Source organism: Felis catus, chromosome B2 (assembly GCF_018350175.1).
Source record: "Felis catus isolate Fca126 chromosome B2, F.catus_Fca126_mat1.0, whole genome shotgun sequence".
Taxonomy (NCBI): domain Eukaryota; kingdom Metazoa; phylum Chordata; class Mammalia; order Carnivora; family Felidae; genus Felis; species Felis catus.
The window spans coordinates 63,117,705-63,137,989 of record NC_058372.1 but is presented as its reverse complement, the minus strand read 5'-3'; the positions used below and the strand labels follow the sequence as shown (position 1 = coordinate 63,137,989).

Genomic DNA, 20,285 nt, shown 5'->3' with positions numbered 1-20,285 from the left:
TTTTATTAAATGAACACTTCATAATCTAAGATTTAGCAGCTTAAAAGACAGTGAAAAGATTAAAATGAATTAATAAACATTTGAAACAGAATTTTGGTGTGGTACTTGGAGAGAAACCAGTGTTCTTATTGTGCTTACAGAAAACTGTACACAAAGGGTTAAAGAGAAAAAGAAAAGGAATTTATCAATCAGAATCTGTATGGTTTAATAAAAATAATAATAGTAATATTAACATGTTTCAATGATGTTTGATATTTTTCAAAGTATGTGACATCTATATTTGAAACTAACGATAACTGTGAGATATTGGTAGAGTAGAAGCTATTAGCTATTTAACCATTGAGGAAAACCAACAAGTCAATTATTTGTTTAAAATTAAATGTTCTACTTTCATTAAAGACATTTATGCCCAAAAGTAAAGTGTATAAGACTGGCCACATATTTTATATGCCATTGCAATTAACTTAATGACAGCCAATTCCTTCCTGGTCAAACACCCATAAGCAAAATATAAGAGTTTTGTTGACAATGCATCATCAAAAAATAAATTTAAATTCATAGATTTTTCTGTTGTTTTCTATTGCAAGCATCAGTGAAGTGGGAAAATGGTCTCTGTTTGTAGAACATGTGTATGTAAGTATGTGTGTATGCATACACACACATACACATACAAGTACATTAGTATCTCTAAAAGAGCTGAGTGCTACCTAACCCTTGAGCAGAGAAGAAATGGTAGCACTAAGATGGACCTAACTGCAAATACGTAAGAATGGTCATTTCTTTAATTTGCTTCCATTTTAAGTAGCTTCAAAGCAGCGTAAGTTGTGGAGTGTATTTGGAAATAATAATTTGTAAATGTGGATAATGCCAATATCTGTTCCAGCTATTTTCCTCAATAAATACGGCACTTGTGAAAGGCAGCAGTAATAATGACAAGCCATGCCTAACGGTATCCATAAAATTCTATTACATTCTTCAGTTTCTGACACGTTACTCTTGATAAAAGATAAAATAAAAGTAATATTAAGTTATTGGGACTATACATATTTATAAATGGAGTAAATTTGCATAAGGTAGTGATTGAACTTTATAATTTGAATATGTTCCTCCATAATTATCACAAAGAATACATAAGTTTAATTTATTCTTTAACACACCTTCCTCTGAAATGTAAGCTTTGATAGGGTACAATTTTAATTTGAAGCATTATTATTTTTTAAAAGCCTCATTTGAATATTTTTTTTCATTTCAGCAAGTATCTGACAAAAGCTCTCATAATTATCTTACAAGCCAAATTAAGAATTGTGGGTGGGAAAGAGGTAGAGTTGAATGTATTTGTACATGATTTAATTATCATGCCACAAGAACATCAATGATAATCAAGATGGCAGCCATTGCTGGTGTTATGTGAACTTGTCAGCTTCTGTTCTGTTCAGGATTTATTAAAGATTTGCATGAAGACTTAGAGGATAGGTTTATCAAATTTTAAGGTGATATAAAGCTGGGAGCTATTTCACTGGAAAGAAAACTAATAGAATGACATTCGAGACCAAAATTCAGAAGATAAAATGTAATAAGGACAAAGATCAATTCCTACTCTGCAATTCAAAAAGGCAACTGAACAACAACAGGATGGATGAAAATCTGACTTGGCAGAAGTTTTCATTAAAATAAAAGAGAGGGAACTTCAAACTGACCACATGTTTGTATAAATCAAAAGTGCGATATCATTGTCCAATTAAAAATTTGTTAAGAAGATGGATCTCATGTCAAATGTACTTACCATGCACACAGACAACTCTGCCATGGGAAGACTAATTCAGACATAATGCCTTAGACCTCACCTCACCCACCTAGCTCCATAATTTCCATTTCAAACAACCTACAGAGTATACATTTTTGGGTACTGAAACTAAATCTGCTTATTATTTTTCTATTTCATTGAGCTACAGTTGGAAAAATTATATATAGTTAAGGCATACAACTTGATGATCTGATCTACATTGTGAACTATTCGCCACAATTAAGCTAATTAACATATCCATCACCTCACAGATAATTACCCTTTTTTTTTCTTGTGGTAAAAACACATAAGATCTAACCTTTTAGCAAATTTCGAGTATACAATATTAATTATAGTCTCTTTGTTGTACATTAGATCTCTAGAAGTTATTTATCTTACATAACTAAAGCTATACACTTTGACCAACATCTCCCCTAGCTTACATTCATCCTAGCCTCTGGTAACCACCATTCTACCTCTGTTTATATGAATCTGACATTTTTGGATTTAGACATATAAGTGAGAACATGCAGTATTTGCTTTCTGTATATCTGGCTTAACTCACTTAGCATAATGTCCTCCATATTCATCCATGTTATTACAAATGACAGGATTTCCTCCTTTTTAAAGACAATAATATTCCATTATGTGCACACGTGTGTGTGTGTGTGTGTGTGTGTGTGTGTGTGTGTGATCACATTTTCTTTATCCATTCACCTGTCAACACATGTTTAAGTTGTTTGCATATCATGGAAGTGCAAATATTTCCTTGAATTGCTGGTTTTATTTCCTTTGGATAGATACCCAGAAGTGTAATTGCTGGGTCATTAGGTAGTTCTATTTTTAATTTTAAGAAACCTCCATGCTCTTTTCTACGGTGGCTGTCCCAATTTACATTCCTACCAACAGTGCACTAGGGTTCCCTTTTCTCTGCATCCTTACCAACACTTCTTATCTCTTGTGTTTCTGATAATAGCCATTCTAACAGATGTGAGGTGATAGCTCGTTACGGTTTGATTTGCATTGTCTGATTATTAGTGATATTTGGCAACTTTTAATGTACATGTTGGCCATTTGTATGTCTTATTTTGAGAAATGTCTAAGTCAGGTTCTTTGCCCATTTTTAAATTGTGTTACTAGGGGTTTGCTGTTGAGGTGCTTGAGTTCCTATATATTCTGTATATTAACTAGGGGGGTATAATTTATCACTCAGTTTCCAAGAAAGGAGAGAGGTTAGAAGGAAAATGTCCCCTGGATACTGAACATAGAAAATAACTCAGAAACATGGTCCTAGATGCAGTTAGACATCTTGGCCATTATGTGAGAAAACAGAAAAAGAAGCTTAAAAATTAACTTCACAAGGTCATTTCATTTAGCCCTCTGCTCCCAGTGGTTTAAACGCTTAAGGCAGACTCAAAAGCCCAGATCTAGAGAAATAATTTTTTATTTTTCTCCCTAGGACTACTTAAAACTTTCATCAGATGGATTAATGAACTCCTGAATAGAGAGGGGCTGGAGATCCGAAGGGGAAACTATAATTGTATATATAGGTGTTGGGAGTAGAACTCAAGTATGCTACTTTATAAATAATTTTTAAATATCAGCATAATTCCACTTATTAGCCATGTATCCTATCTGAGTTGTTTAAAACCTTAGTTTCTCTATAAGGGTGATAGCATTTTATACTTCCTAGAGCTATTGTGAGAAATAAATAATGAAATAAGATGAAGCATTTAGCACATTATAGGTAACCCATAAATCTTAGCCATTACTCACAAAAGTTGTCCTTTTATTTTCTTAGCCATCAAAATTTACTAATAAGCCTTTTTGTGTTTACTAAACTAGCCATTGGGCATAAAATCTAGACACAGAATTTTTTAATTTTGATTTTTTCCCAAATCAAATCTTAATTGTCCCACCAAAAAATATAAAAAACAAAAACAAAGGAACAAAGCCACTCTAGTAGAAGGAGTTAGTTTAAAAAAAATACACAGAAGCATCGTCTCAATCTTAAACTCCAGTAGAAGTATATGGTCAATAGTACCGGGCATACTTGCCACATTTTGCTCTGCCCTAAATAAGACCACACAAGTTCAGTCCCATTCTTGATATATCCAGAAAGTCCATGAGTATTTTCTGGGAATTATTATCAGTGTGTTAGGAGTTAGGAATCCACATAAAAGAAAGAGTTAAGAGAAATGGGATTTTATTGACATGATAAAAGCTAAACCTTGGTAAAATATACCACTGGTTCCCAAATATTTGAAGGACTCTAATACTTGAGGCAAATGACTTATTTGCCAGAGGGCAGACTGGAAATAACAAATAAAAAATGACTAAAAAAGAGATTTGGGGTTAATATGCTGGGACAGTAAAAGAGAACATGGGATTTAGAATCAAAAGCCCCCAAATCCAGTCCTGGTTCTACTTTTTATTAGCTCTTTGACTTTAGGCAAGTCACCTAAACTCTCTGAGTCATACAGTCCTCATAAATAAGGTAACAAAGTTAATAATAATAATTGTATGAGCAAGCACACATAAAATGTTTTGAGACTTTAAAATGATTTGAAAATGGTAATAACAATAAGCCATAAGAATGGGGTATCCCACTGCTGAAAATATTCAACTGAGCCTGACCCATTATCACCGCAGGGGGTCCCTTTACTGGAGGAAGATAAGACTAACTATTTCAAGTACAATTTATTCACTTACTACACATTTTATCTCAAAGGCAGTAAACAGCAATGAAAGAAGAATTACAATGCATCACTAATGTCAATAATTTAATTCGGCTAAAGACTGTAGTTAATATCCACAATCCTCACAGAATTCATGAACAGGCTGGAACTCCACAAAGATACTCGTCAACTTAACTCTGCAAACATCAGCTTATCTCAAAACTCCAAAGTATGACCAACGTGTCCTAGATCAAATTACGGTTAATTCATTTCACCTAAACTATGTCTCTACATTTGTGCTGCCAATCTTAAAAATATATAGAACTTTCTGGATTGTAAAGGCTCTGTCAAAATCTCAAATTTCAGCCTTTGGATAGTTAATACTCTTCTTAGGCCCATCTGCTTGCTATATTTTGGGTTTATTTTTATTAATGTTCTGAAATAAGTGAGCCCTGAGACAGTAATGGCTGCCAGTTGTTCCAAGTTTACTTACCCTCTGACCTTCTTTTCCAGGTGGACCTTGTGGGCCTTGTATCCCCAGGGAACCCTGGTGTGGGGTGGGGTGAAGAACACATGTTAATAGGCGGTTTCAAGTACAGTTGCCTCACAAAGCATGCTGTGAAAATTAATACCTACTTTATTGATTAAGCAAATCTTTTTAAATGATTTGAGTTTTTCCAAAGTTAGACTCTGTAATATATTAAAAATGGTAAGTTCTTCGGCGACTGGCTTATCTTTGGAGTTAACTTCAGAAAAGAAAAAAAAAAGGCGATTCCAAATCAGGTGTGAGACCAGTGTTCACTTCAATAAAGACTCCCATATGGTCAGAACTATGTTTCACCGAACTACCATAAATAAGTAGTAACAATATTTTCAAGCAGGGAAAAAAAGTCTCTTTCTATATTTGAACTCTATAAATACAGCCACACTTTTCGTTGAGAGTAGCTCTGTAAGTATCCTCTGAGAAAACACATGGTTATGATGTTGGCTTCAACATATGTCTCTTCATAGCATTTAATTTTTAGTATCACAGACATTATTTAACACTTTCTCACAGCTTATCAAGAGGCAGAAAAATAATCTTTTTTTCAGGTTATAAAAAAGGCCCAGGAAATCCCAGGTGCTGTTAATCTGCAAATTAAGTCTCCTGATTGTCAGTTACTTTTATACGAGAATTCTTACTCAACATGAAACTCAAAATGATCATATGGCTATTTTTTAAAATTGTCAGTAATTATTGCCTCTTTTAAAGTTTCTTCTTAGCTCTCCTGATGCTTCCTTCTTCCCCATTCCATCTTTTAAACATGAGAGTTTAGGCTTATTTTCTTCTCAGTGCTCATTACCTCCCCATGATCTCATGTACTGAGGGCTTTGAATATTCTAGGCCAGTGACTCCAAGGTTTATAATCTAGGTTATTTTCTGAGCTGCATATTCACATATCCAACTGTCTGTTTTTGATACTCACTCTAATATCTCACAGACATCTGAAACAGCACATCAGACACTGAACTTAGGACCCTCTCTCCCAAACTGGATTCTCTTCCAGCATTCCCCAACTCAGTAAATCCACACAACACTCTGCTAGTGCTCATGCCAAAAATCTAGAGCTCAACGTCCACACTTTCCTCTCTCAAATCTCTCTTTCATATCCAATTACCAAGTCTGGTTGGTGCATCTCCAAAGTATATTTGGAACCATCTATTTCTTTACATCACAACAGCTCCAATGATTACTTCTTGCTTGCTCATCTGTAAGAACTTCTCAGTTGAACCAGACACCAACCTCCCCAACCTCCACGTTACAGCCAAACTGATCTTAAGAAAACACCTGACCTTCTCTGACTTTCCACAGGATGGGATGAATGTCTTGGTTCATCAGTCCTAAAGTGCCTTATACTTGTCCTTTAAACTCCTTATCATAAGTTCATTTAAATCATTGCTCAGGTAATGAATTCACCAAGCTCTAAGGATAACAAGTAGAATCTGTGTCTTATTCAATACTATGTGCCTATTAATGTCTGAATGAAAAAATTTATAGTGGGAAATCAATGTACTTTAATAAGTTTTTGGGTAAATCCAACAATTTTCAAAGGATTTTACAAATATTAATGATTAACCTATCACACATATAATGCTTAAATGATTTGGAATAAAAGAAATCTAGTAATTCATATTCAAACAAATCTGAATTTACCACAATTCCAGAAGAAACCGATTTGTTACCTAATTTAAAAAAAAATATGATACATTTGTACATTATGACCTTTTTTCTTTAAAAGCTGTGGTTAATTTTAAACTAAAATATCAGATGTGCTTGAGATGACCTATAATTATTTATTATATGTATATTCATTTTTTTACAGAAGAAACTTAAGTTTTAATGAATGTCATAATGTGCATAATTTCACCATCTAATTTTATTTGAAATAAAAAAGTTATAAACATGTTGTAATTTTTCATTCAGATAGCTTTCATTTGATTAAAGTTGTCAGTATTTAATATAAATTACTGTAACTCATTTTCAAAAAGCATTAATACAAAAAATTCTGCATGTATCACAAATCCTCAGTGTTTCCTCAAATCTTTCTGATTCCTTCCAAACAAAACACTAGTAAAAAGTATGTATTTATTACTTTCACTTCTTTTATTTATTCTTGGAACAATTTAATATCATAGGGACATATAAAGCTTATGTTTCATTGATTTAGGGAGGAATAAAAAACAAGGAATGAAAAAAGTGATCAGTTCTGTTTGAGTTTTTACAAAAAATACCTGCCAAAAGATATATAACAGAGGAAAGCTAGCTAATTAGGCCAACTTAAGGATGGCAAATTTATAATGTGCATAAGCAAAACAACTTCTGAAATCCAAATATACCAAGTATTAATTACAATGTAATTACAGGGAGTTGTGTCATCTTTTTATAAGAACGACACAATCTTGGCTTTAGATTAAACTCCTTGCTTTTACCCTTAGGAAACTATTATAATTTCATGAATAGTCAAACTTATATACAACATTTTTGATATCTATACAAATGTTGACAGCTCTTTCAGTGTTTTTCAACATGAGATACTAAAACATACACCAAATATTCATCAAGGGAGTACAATTAAGTCTGAACTACATATAATCAAAATTGCATTCCCTTTACTAGTTGGAGAAATTGTATAACAAAAGCCTACAAAAATGCAAAAATATTAAACTTGATTTGGAATGGATTCAAAAATATTTATGAGACCCTTTTCTGTGCAAAGTCCAAATGGTACACTCACACACATAAGCTCACTAGTATGCCTCCTGAATGTTCATGATTCTGAATCCCATGTCCCACCCCCACCCTATATTTGCTAAGTCTAGAACCCAGATAGGTTTTTGATGAAAAGTTAGGGAATTATTTTTAATCTCCAATGGATTATTCACTATTTGGATTATCCATGACCAATTTTTAATTCTAGCCACATTACATTAATGTTCAGAATATTTGGGGGCTGTCTTTATTGAAAGTAGTTGACATTAATGAAGAAAAATAATATCAGTATTGTCATTAGTAAAACATAGGTCAATCAAATATAAAAAAATTATATTTCTTCCCCAAATAAGAAATTAAAATTTGAGGATGATTCACTATTTGCAATTATCCAGTTTACTACTCCATTCGTTTAGTAAAATCAAACAGTGAATTTGCTGATCACTTACTATTGAAAATTATAGATATATCTAAGCTCCAGCCTACTTAAACTTGGGTGGAGCTCACCATTTGTCTCAGACCTTTTGCCCAATTCTTTCTTTCTCTGGCCTTGTAAATGCCATTATGTGTGTACTTTACTTACTCTTATTTGACTATGAGTCCTAGAGGACGGACCACCATTTGTTTTCTATCCTCTACCACACTTATAGAAGAGACTCAATATATACTTAGTAAATTGCACCATGAGGAAGAAAACACTAGGATGGAATACTGGGTGGTGGTGATAGGAAACAGATTTCTGGTTGATATCTAATCACAATTATTTTCAAAACTTGAACTTAAATACATTGGATAACTTTCTGTCTTGTCTGTATTTCTCATCTAAAGTAATTCAGTGATCTGATGTCTAAGAGTAAAATGGCCTTACAATTCATGTAAGAATTAATTATTTACCTCTTCTTATATCATCTCCATTATGGAACTTATTTAAATCTTCAACCACTATTTGATATTTTATAATTTAAACCACTTTTAAATTAGATAATCATTATTTTATGTATCTTTGTGTACATGGCATATTTGTATAATCTGTGCATTGTTTTCTTCTTTGATTTTATTTGCTGAAGAGTAATGCCTATTTATTTTTTATACTTTTTTCATCTTAGTCTGCTCTGAAAATAACCGTAAACTGGATTATTCCTAATTTTTCACGAACATAAAGATTTGCTTCTTTTCTGAAAGAGAAGTATAAGAATGTATTTAGGATATTCATGATGTAAATATCTGCATATGTCTACAGAGACATTCATTCCTTTTATTGTTTTTAATTTTATTTTTTTTACATTTATTTATTTTTGAGAGACAGAGAGAGACAGAGCACAAGCAGGGAAGGGGCAGAGAGAGAATGAGACACAGGATCTGAAGCAGGCTCCAGGTTCTGAGGTGTCCGCAGAGAGCCCGACGTGGGGCTTGAACACACAAACCTGACCCTGAGATCAGGACCTGAGCCGATGTCGGACACTTAACCGACTAAGCCATCCAGGCGCCCAATTCCTTTTTTTTTTTTTTTAAGTGGAATCCTGGACATTAAAAATGTTGACAGGGAAAGGAATTCATAAGGCTGTTGCCTCTTTTAGCTAGACTAAAACTATGTAAAAAATAGTCCAAACTAGCTAAATCATTTTAAGTTCCAGTGGACAGCTATTATAGTGTGTTACATTTCACATAGCTCTCTCTGGACAATCTGCTATTTAAGACAGTCTAGAGCTTATCATTATGGAAGCCCATGTAAATATTTAACTGAGAAATTACTTAGAATTAACTGGTTCAGAACAGAATTTTGAAGTGTTTAACAAATACAGTAGATGTTTAGTAGAGTTAATAGGGTAGATTAATTGCATTTAAACACATTTTCATTTGTGTAGGAGGCAAGATATATTCATAACTTCTTAATCAAAGAAAGAAGCTGAAGTAAAAAAAGGAAGTTTCATTTTGAAGTATTATTTGCACTCCCTTGCCAGGGATGTTGCAGAATATATGATACTTAAAACATATTTCAACAAAAATGTTATGCAAGTAAGTGTATTTTAGCTGTTATGATTATTGCTTTAGGATATGCTTCATAGACTTGAAACATAAGATTAAGCAGAATCTTCATAGATTCTTAAAATACCATGAGAGCATTTTCTGTCTTTCAAATAGAGTGTACAAAATTAAAATGGAAAACAGAGTTTATCCGTCTTTATAGAAAATTTCATGCCTTTAATATGAGAACAATGGGAACAAATTTTATAAGCTGGAGACATAAGAACAAAAAAACAAAAAGCAAATTAGTGTAAATGTAACAGACATATAGTCCAGTCATGGGAAATGGTTTTCTCATATTAGTTCTGAGAAGTGGAATTCAAGAATGTTTATGTTAATAAATTAAAGGAGTGACCAGTTTTACATCATTTCATAAATTGTCATGATACAAGAAAGAATTTCCCTTAGGGCGTGTAGGTATTCAGAAAAGGTATTTTATGTTATATATAAAAACCCTAACATTTTATCATAAGCAGTTGTCAGTACACACTAGGAAACAAATGTCTTTGAAATAAAAAAAAAATAGAATCTCTTTCATACACTAAAAAAAAAAATGCGCTGACAAACCTTTCCAATAATACTGACAAGAGAAGAATAAGAAGAGCTGTCACTAGAAAAAAAAAAAAACTATAAAATATTTGTAGGGACAGGAATGTTTCCATCATTATCAGTTACAGTAAACAGGTTCCATACTTGGATGGACAGTTTTATCTTACCTTAAACAATTTAAAAAAGAGGTTATTTGTAGTGCTTTCAAAATTTAACAATTTCATTGGAAAGCCTTGCCAGCATTTTGGACATGAGGCCAATTAATTATGATTGCTCCATGTGGTTACAAAGATAAATTTTAACAGTAATCTTTTTCTATGTTTTCTGAACTGAGAAATCACATCTCTTTTTATTTTTTTTAAATATTTATTTTGACAGAGAGAGAGAGAGAGAGAGAGAGAGCGCAGGAAAGGGGCAGAGAGAGAGAATTCCAAGCAAGCTCTATGCTGTCAGTGCAGAGCCTGACACAGGGCTTGATCTCATGAAGCGTGAACCAAAATCAAGACCTGAGCCAAAAATCGAGTTTGACACTCAACCAACTGGGCCATCTAGCTGCCCCAAAAATCACATCTATTTTTTTAATGTTTATTTTTGAAAGAAAGACAGAGACAGGGGAGGGGCAAAGAGAGGGAGAGACACAGAATCCGAAGGAGGCTCCAGGCTCTCAGCTGTCAGCACAGAGCCTGAAGCGGGGCTTGAACTCATGGACTGCGAGATTATGACCTGAGCCAAAGTCGGACGCTCAACCGACTGAGCCACCCAGGTGCCCCTCACATCTCTTTTTATATGTAGATTCTGAAATAGCAGGTTTTTAGTAACTTGATTCAGCCATGAACACTAGAAATATAAATCAAATAACAGAATTTATAGTCTGTGAATCTGGAATGCTGTGGGACATCTGTACTACCCATAAACTTTCCTCTAACAATGATTTTTGCCCCTATTATGAGATATTCTACTTTGTAAGTTGTATATATCCTCAGTTCCTTTCCACTTTGAATATTATCTAGCACAGCATTTAGTAGGCACTGAATGGCTGAATGACTGAAAAGATTCTGATTGTTTACACTTCTCTTGGTACTTCTGCTGAGGTGAGAATATTAATTACCATAGTTACCGAAATTCAAATTAAAAATTTATATTCTTCATACACAATTGCCACTTGATACCAAAATGATCCAAGTTATTTTTAATTCTTATGTGGTAAACTTGCAAAATAGATGTTCTACTTCTATTTGGAGGAGTTGCCCTTCATTAGAGAAAGAAATATAAATTCTATTAATTTATCTCATATTGATGAGGATTAAGTACTTTTTGAAAAAAACCAACATGAACTGAAGAGATTAAAGTATCTATACAAACCATTAATTAATAAGAAATAGAACCAATCAAATTATTTAAAATGCTTATGTCATTTAAAACAATGAAGTTTCAGGGCATCTGGGTGGCTCAGTCAGTTAAGCATCTGATTTTGGCTCAGGTTATGACCTTGCGGTTTGTGGGATTGAGGCCCACCTCAGGCTTCACACTGACAGCAAGGAGCCTGCTTGGAATTCTCCTCTCCCTCTCTCTCTGCCCCTCCCTTGCTCGCTCACTTGCTCTCTCTCAAAATAAGTAAATAAACTTAAAAAAATAAAATAATATAGTTTCATATTTGGTAATTATTCTTGCCTTAATTGACTTGTCACAAATATTTTCATATTTTGTTAATTTCATATTTTTAGATTTCTTGACTATGAAAAACTTTATGTAAATTTGCTTTATTTCAGACCTAATCCAATAATGAAATGGTTTGATTTCAGTTATCTCAAGGTTATGTTGACAAGTAGGCTGATGGTCTATCAAATCCATTTGTATCATCTGTCTTAATAATTTATGTGAGCGAGAATATGATTGATTCAGTGTTAATGATGAATCTGATCATAATAACAATCTGTGTTTTTGGATTGGCTTTGTCATAGCTCACTGGCCACATGGGAGACATGGTTTCCCTGCAGAAAAAGGAAAAATCTATACATAGGTTGTTTTTAAGTGTCTTCCAGTAACTTCTGGGAATGGACAACATCATACAAACATAACACCAAATTTAATATCATGAATAACTTTTGCATTTGGGCGATGCAACATAAGTGACAAGACTGAAGGAAACTTAATCTAGTAATTTTGGGATTAAAACATAAATCAATATAGAGATATTTACACACCACATGAAAGACCTAGGAATTTAATGCAGATAACTGTGAAGATGGTTAATACAATATCAGACTATGTAAGTGACAACTGATTAAGGTGGTAAACACCAAACTTTTAAGAGGGGGAAAATGCTCTATAGTGTAGAAAGAAATTTTAGAAACATATTACTAACATACATTGATGACTTCTCTGTTTAACTTCTTTCCACTGGCCTTCTGCCTTTCTGCCAAGAGCATACATTTCCCTCAGGATGATTAAGATCATAATAGTGTAAGTGTAAAGACAATGGAAGAGTCAATGTTCAACTTTTGATAACTAAGAGTTCATATAAGACAATAGTCTGGAAGCTAGGCTCCATTAATGGAAAAGTGTCAAGTACCTCATCATCATACATCAAGAGATATCCTCATAGATCACAAAGTTTAACCATGAATCACGTGGCACAGAGGAAGGAGCAGATAGAGGTTGTTTCTGCCCAACCAGAAAGAGAATTGAAAACATGTCCTTCCCTTCTGTTTCCTTGCATGAAGAGTTTCAGGAGAAGAATGGTGTATTAATCAGATATCAGTACTCCTTCTTTACCTCTTCTTAGGAAACCAGGAAGAAGAAGAATTCATAATGCATCGTATTTTTAACCAGACAATAAGTGAAACCTTTATAATTCTGATGGAAATAATTTCCAACCTAGAATTCAATACCAAGATAAACTAGCAATCAAGTGTGCAAGTAGAATAAAAAAATTTTAGACATGTGAAATCTCAGAAAACTTACCTCCCTTTTTACATTTTCTTAATAATTCGCTTGAAGATGCATTCACATAAATGAAAGAGTAAAACCAAGAAAGGAGATGATGGTAAAGAAAATTTGGAATCAATCCAGAAAAAAAAAACAAAAGGAATCACAGAATGAGAATTTTGTAGTTTTCATGGAAAGCTAGTGGCCAAGAATGGAGTAAAAGGTCTTAATGGGACTCTTCCAAATAAAAGACTCAGTGACAGAATTTGAAAAATATGGAGGATAAGGGTGCCAGGGTGACTCAGTTGGTTAAGCATCTGACTTGGGCTCAGGTTATGATCTCAGGGATTGTGAGTTCAAGCCCTGTATTGGGCTCTGTGTTGACAGCTCGGAGCCTAGAACCTGTTTCAGATTCTGTCTCCTTCTATTTCTGCCCCTTCCCCACTCATGCACTGTCTCTCTTTTTCTCTCTAATATAAAAAAAAACATTAAAGAAAAAAATAAAAACATGGAGGATAGTTACAGGGCAAACAGAGAGATAATTAGAAACACCAGAAAACAAAACAAAACAAACCACAACAAAACTATTCAATAAAAGAAAAGTACATCATGTGGCTCTACAAATACCGATGTGTACATAGTCATAAAATTGTGAAAATTTTATATTTTTGAAATAAAAGTAATACTATAGCTCGATTAACAAATCACTTGTGGTTAGGCATCTAGATTGTTTCATTATTTTACTATTTCAAGCAATGCTGAAAAAATAGCCTTGTACACACATTAATTTCATAAATGAATGAGACTATCTGTAGTTAAAATTTGAAATTTTGATAAACAACATCAAATTGTCCTCCAAGAAACTGTATCCACACATATTTCCCTCACAACGTATAAGTGTTTTTCCACATTTTTGCCCACATACTGTACTATCAAACTTTTTGATCTTTGCCAATCTTTTTATTGTGGTGAGAATATTTCTTTCTTTCTTTCTTTATTTATTTATTTACTTACTTATAAATGTTTATTTATAGAGAGATTTATTTTAGAGAGAGAGAAAGAGCACAAGCAGGGGAGGGGCAGAGGGAGAGGAGACACAGAATCTGAAGCAGGCTCCAGGCTCTGAGCTGGTAAGAATATTTAACATGAGGTCTATTCTCTTAACAACTTTTAAGTGCATAATACAGTATTAACTATAGGCACAATATTGTACAGTGGATCTCTAGAACTTATTAATTTTGTGTATCTGAAACTTTACATGCACTGAACAACAGCTCTGTAATTTCTCCCCCCAGCTCCTGGCAACTATCACTCTACTCTTTGTTTCTGGGTCTCACTATGTTAGATACCTCAGATAAGTGGAATCATACATTATTTGTCCTTCTGTGACTGACTTATTTCACTTAGCTAATACCCTTCAGGTTCTTTCATGTTGTTGCAAAGGGCAGGATATCATTTTTTTAAAGGCTCAATAATATTTCTTTGTATATATACACCGTATATTTGTCCATTTACCCATCAATTGACATTTAGCTTGTTTCTGTATCTTGGCTATTTACATAGGCATATAAAAAGATATTCAACATCAGTAATCATCAGGGAAATAAAAGTTAAAATCACAATGAAATCTCACTTCACACTTGTTAGGACGGTTACTTTAAAAAAAAACATAAATGTTGGCTAGGATGTGGAAAAACTGGAACACATGTACCCTGTTAGTGGGAATGTAAAATGGTGCAGTGGCTATGAAAAACAGTATACAGGTTACTAGAAAAATTGAAAATGTAACTACATATGATCCAGATATCCCACTTCTGGATATACATACAAAGAAATTGAGACCACTGCCAATATTGTAAGGGAAAACTAATATCTCAGGGGCATTTTGATTTATTTCTCTTATTGTGAGTGAATTTAGATAAATTTTTGTATGTTTAAGAGCCATTTTATTCTTTCTTTTATATAAACTCTGTTTACATCCTTACCCAAGTTTTAAAAACTGGATTCATATATATGTATGTGAATTTCAATATGGGAATTGTTTGTGTGGCCACATTTACTAATTTTTTTTATATGGGTAAAGTAACTGCATTGTCTATTTACTAGCTTTTTGTGGATGTTAAGTGAGACAAAGTGTGCTGACAGTTTTTATATTGACAAAAAAGGCACCCTCGAAAATATTAAAATTCTGAGACTTAAGTATATCTAAAAGTTAACTCAATTTTTGTGGAAATTATATTGCAGGTCAATGAACAAGTCAATCTATATACAAATATTTCTTTAAACACAACCTTTTAGAAACGGGGGTCAAACATTTAACCTATATAATCATATTTATTTTATATACTGAATAAGTTAAGGCTGTGTCAGTGTAACTTCATTTCAGTGCAAGTCGCATTAATAAGATTAGTCATGATGTATTACATAGACCCCCACCCCCGGGATATTATTCCCACGTCACTTTTCAATCTGCTGGGTTTGTAATATGATGTTTTTTCTTCATATGACAAAACTGATGTTCTCAAAGCCAGGAACAAATGCCTTAATTTTCAAACTACTAATCAAACACCAGAAAGTTGTCATGAAGGTAAATTACAATTAATGTTTTCTTAATATTTCAGTGAAATGGAGCAATCAGAAAATTACCTCTGAGTTACTAAAAAAAGAGTAGGGTATCATGTGAACAAATCAATATAATTTGAGAGCCAATGTACAAATATAAAGCTATAACAAACAAGGAAATAATGGTGAACAAAAGGACAAAGCAAACAACATAAAAAAGACTCTCACATTTGCACAGAACCAAGTGGTAGAAGCCCTAGGGCAACACTTCATCAACATTTCAACAAATCTTTTGATGACCTCCACACACTCACAACAACAAATTAGGAAAAGAATGGAGAACTGACATTTATTGAGTACTTGCTCTTGTGTCAGGAATTCCACTAGAGTCTTCACACAAGTAATTGAATTTAATTCTAACAACTCTACAAAAAGAATTTTTCCTTCTTATAGATGAGAAAACAAACTTCCTAAAGGTAACATTGCAAATAAGTAGGGGACCTGAGATTTGAACTCAAATATATCTGACCTCAAAATTCAATTCTGCTTTTAATATGTTCTACTTGCACTTCCAAATAAATATTTGGAGGATAAGATTTATTTAAATATGCATCATGTTAGCCCATGAGTGGGATTTCAGGTCATCTTATCAAATTATAAGATCTGACAGGATCACCCTTGACATTTTTGATACATGAGGATATTAAACTTTAGAATATATTTTGTTGGGAAACCAAGAAGTGGTTGTAAAACAGAATAGCATTCTATAAGAAATGGAATGAAAACTCAACGGCACAGACTGAAGGGAAGTAAGAATGGCAGTGCCTCCAAAGGCCTCTGAGGATTAGAATTGGCCAGAGGCTGAATGAAGCAGTAGTACTGTTAGCAGTGTAGTAAATAAAAGAGCAATGATTTGCTGGATTTGTTTAAAACGGGATGCAATGCACATTGTTGGAGACGATTCTCCATGAATATTTGGCATTTCTGCTTGTCTTACAAGTGAGGTACTAACTGCTCTATGCTCTAAGCCATCTTTTCACTCACCAGCCTAGCTACAAGGGAATCTAGAAAACTCAAACTTAATCATGACTCAGCCACCTAATATGCTCTTGTTATCTTGCTATGGTGCTAGATTCTTAGCTAATTGACTGAATACACTGCTCACTCAGCACACTTATGGTAGCACACTAACATAGAGCAGGGGGTTTCTGTAACTTTTGTTAACAGAAACCCATGGGGGAGGGGAAGAAAAAAAAAAAGAGGTTAGAGTGGAAGAGAGCCAAAACATAAGAGACTCTTAAAAACTGAGAACAAGGGGCGCCTGGGTGGCACAGTCGGTTAAGCGTCCGACTTCAGCCAGGTCACGATCTCGTGCTCCGTGAGTTCGAGCCCCACGTCAGGCTCTGGGCTGATGGCTCAGAGCCTGGAGCCTGTTTCCGATTCTGTGTCTCCCTCTCTCTCTGCCCCTCCCCCGTTCATGCTCTGTCTCTGTCCCAAAAATAAATAAACGTTGAAAAAAAAAACAATTAAAAAAAAACAATTAAAAAAAATAAAAAAAAAAACAACTGAGAACAAACTGAGGGTTGATGGGGGGGAAAGGGGGGAGGGGGGGGAGGGGGGAAGGGGGGGAGGGGGGGAGGGGGGAGGGGGGAGGGGGGAGGGGGGGAGGGGTATCGAGGAGGGCACCTTTTGGGATGAGCACTGGGTGTTGTATGGAAACCAATTTGACAATAAACTTCATATATTGAAAAAAAATAAAAAATAAAATAAAATAAAAAATGGGTTTCTGTAAGTTTTGTTAAAAATGTATATTTCATCATTGATATACTGGATTAATGCTTCAGGTCAAGGGGAAAGATCAGTTCAAAAACTTAAGAAGCAAATCATCTGGTTTTCTAAGGCAGATTTGGATGATTTTGGGATTGTTCAGCTGGTTGGGTCTAGGATCTAGGGGTACATGGTTGAAATCAATGCTCTAGGTTGGCCTCATCTACATGCTTAGAGTCCTACCTATTAATAATAGCCCTCATTGAATGGTACATGAGACAAATTGAACAGTTCTGGTGTCAGCCTCTTTTGGTAAAGTTATTAAGAGTGGTGGATGAAGTGGCATATTCAAAGGAAAATTTGCCAGGAGCCAAGACAGTATAGAAAAGAGGAATGGATATTGTTGGGAGACAATGGGTCTTTCCATGGGTCTTTCATGTTTCTGCATGTCTTGTGAGGGAGGTACTAATTGCTCTTTTGTACTTCTGTATTATCTTTTTAAAGATGCTTATACAGAAAAGCAAAGGGAATATTTGCTTACTGCTCAGAATTTTAAGGATAATGTCTTCCTCTTGGACAAAGCACTTGTTTGTTTTTTTTTTGTAGTCTATTAAAAAAGATTTGGGTTCCCTAAACTTGGAGTTTCTCAGTTGTGACACAAATCCATTGTATGTGCAGCACTTGGATTATTCCTGAGGTTTGGTGGCAAGGGCATCAGGAAGCTCGTGCTGCCTGCTGCCATGAATAACAATACCTTTGTCTTTGACTCAGTATCTCAAGTTTTCTGCTAGGATCCATTAAACTGTGGCAGGCTAAACTATTACAAGTAGGGTATAATTTCATACCTTCCACAGTTCTTGACACTGTTAAGTCAAACCCTTTCTTTATATTGCAGATATGTCTAATTTAACTACTTTTTACATTTAATCTCTATCCTTTTAAAATAAGTTTTTTAATGTTTATTTATTTTTGAGACAGAGACAGAGCATGAATGGGGGAGGGTGAGAGAGAGAGGGAGACACAGAATCTGAAGCAGGCTCCAGGCTCTGAGCTGTCAGCACAGAGCCCGACGCGGGGCTCGAACTCACTGACCGTGAGATCATGACCTGAGCCGAAGTCGGACGCTTAACCGACTGAGCCACCCAGGCGCCCCTAAAATAATATGATAAAAGACAGGATTTTTAAAAATGTTATTAAAGAGGTAGATATTAGATTATATGCAGCTAAATGAAGTAGAATTCCTTAGGAAATTTAAAAGGTGAAATAATAGAATTTCAGAATTTGAAATAATTGTTAAAACCTTCCATTTTGACTATTAGTCAGTCTATACTGACTACTATATTAGTCAGTGACATGCCCGAAATAAAATAAATAAAAAGTTGCACATTTCAGGATAGACTTGAGTCACTTGGCCTTTCACCCAGTGTTTACTTATTTATCAAAAGAAACTTTAATAATGAATTAAAACATATAAAGCTTCTATTCATGTCTGCAGTATATTAAACAGAAGGTAAGATTCTTCAGTTAGGGAGATAATTCAAATTGCCCATAAACATGTCTCTCAGACTGACAAAAATAAATCAGGGACAGTAAGTGACATCAGGATTGCCACTGTTGAAAAATAATACAAGATAAGGGGACTATCTGCCCTAAATTAATTACTTTTAATTGGAAGGAGGTCATCTGCCCTTTACTATAATGTTCAAGTGAGTGAATTTATATTTTCCTATAGGTATTTTAACTGTAGGATTTGGTGATATTTTATTTTGACAATATGTTTGTCAGTGAAAAATATCTATTTCTTCTTCCTAAGAAGAAGAAATTTTTATTGAGTACCTACTCTGCACTTTCAGTCTCTGGGCATGCATAAGATAGAAAATGTTGCTATCATCATAGAGATTATACTAGAAGTAAAAAAGAAAATATTTCAATTCTGCTTATTGTTAATAATTCTCTTAAGAAGAAAGAACTCTGCACTTAAAGACACCATAGTTATACAAAAATTCTCTTTGAACATTTCCAAGAAATTACTTTATAAAGGCCTCATTCCTATTGACATTAATTCATATTTATATGTATATGTATATGTATTGATATTTTGCCACTGAATATTAGCATAATAACAATGAGAACACTAGCTAAAAGTTAAATAGTACTTACTAGAAGTCAGTCATTATTCAAAAAATTTTACATATGCTAGTTAATTTAATCATCACTTCAGTGCTATGCAGTAAGAAGTATTATCATTCCATTTTATAGATGCTGAAAACTAGGGCACAGAGAAGTCAAGTAGAATGATCAGGTTCAAACCCTGGATGAAGGGACTGTATAACTCCTAAGCCATAATGTGTGAATTTTTGGTTTGTTAAAACCAGTAGAATAGTTAAGTGGAATAAAAATAATTCTAATTCTTTTAGAGAGCACTTTTAAATTCCATTTTATAGATGAATATAAATTCTTACCAAAAAAATTTTTATATACTTAGAGTGGAACTGAATTTAACGAATTCCTGCATATATTTGACTTAAATAAACATTCTTCTCCATGTAATGTTTCAAAGGGCTTATCCATTTTATAATTTTCTAATAGCATTTGAGATACATTTAAATTTATTTTTCTAGACTGCTGACTATCTCAACATGAAAAAATAGCTCCTTCATAAAATTCCTAAACTGCCAATGTATAGCACTTTTAGGAAGAAAGTTTTATTATTGAGCTTTAAAATACATAATTTAGAATTGTG

General features: G+C 33.8%; 1 protein-coding gene across 2 annotated transcripts in view; it reads right to left on the bottom strand.

Annotated features, from left to right (window-relative positions):
• The window catches only part of COL19A1 (collagen type XIX alpha 1 chain), a 349,696-nt gene that overhangs the window by 145,590 nt on the left and 183,821 nt on the right, over positions 1–20,285 (bottom strand). For both annotated transcript variants that reach the window (XM_045057717.1, XM_045057718.1), the window contains exon 16: positions 4,955–5,008. In XM_045057717.1, coding sequence (XP_044913652.1) covers positions 4,955–5,008 — 54 coding nt within the window. The remainder of the gene's footprint in view (positions 1–4,954; positions 5,009–20,285) is intronic.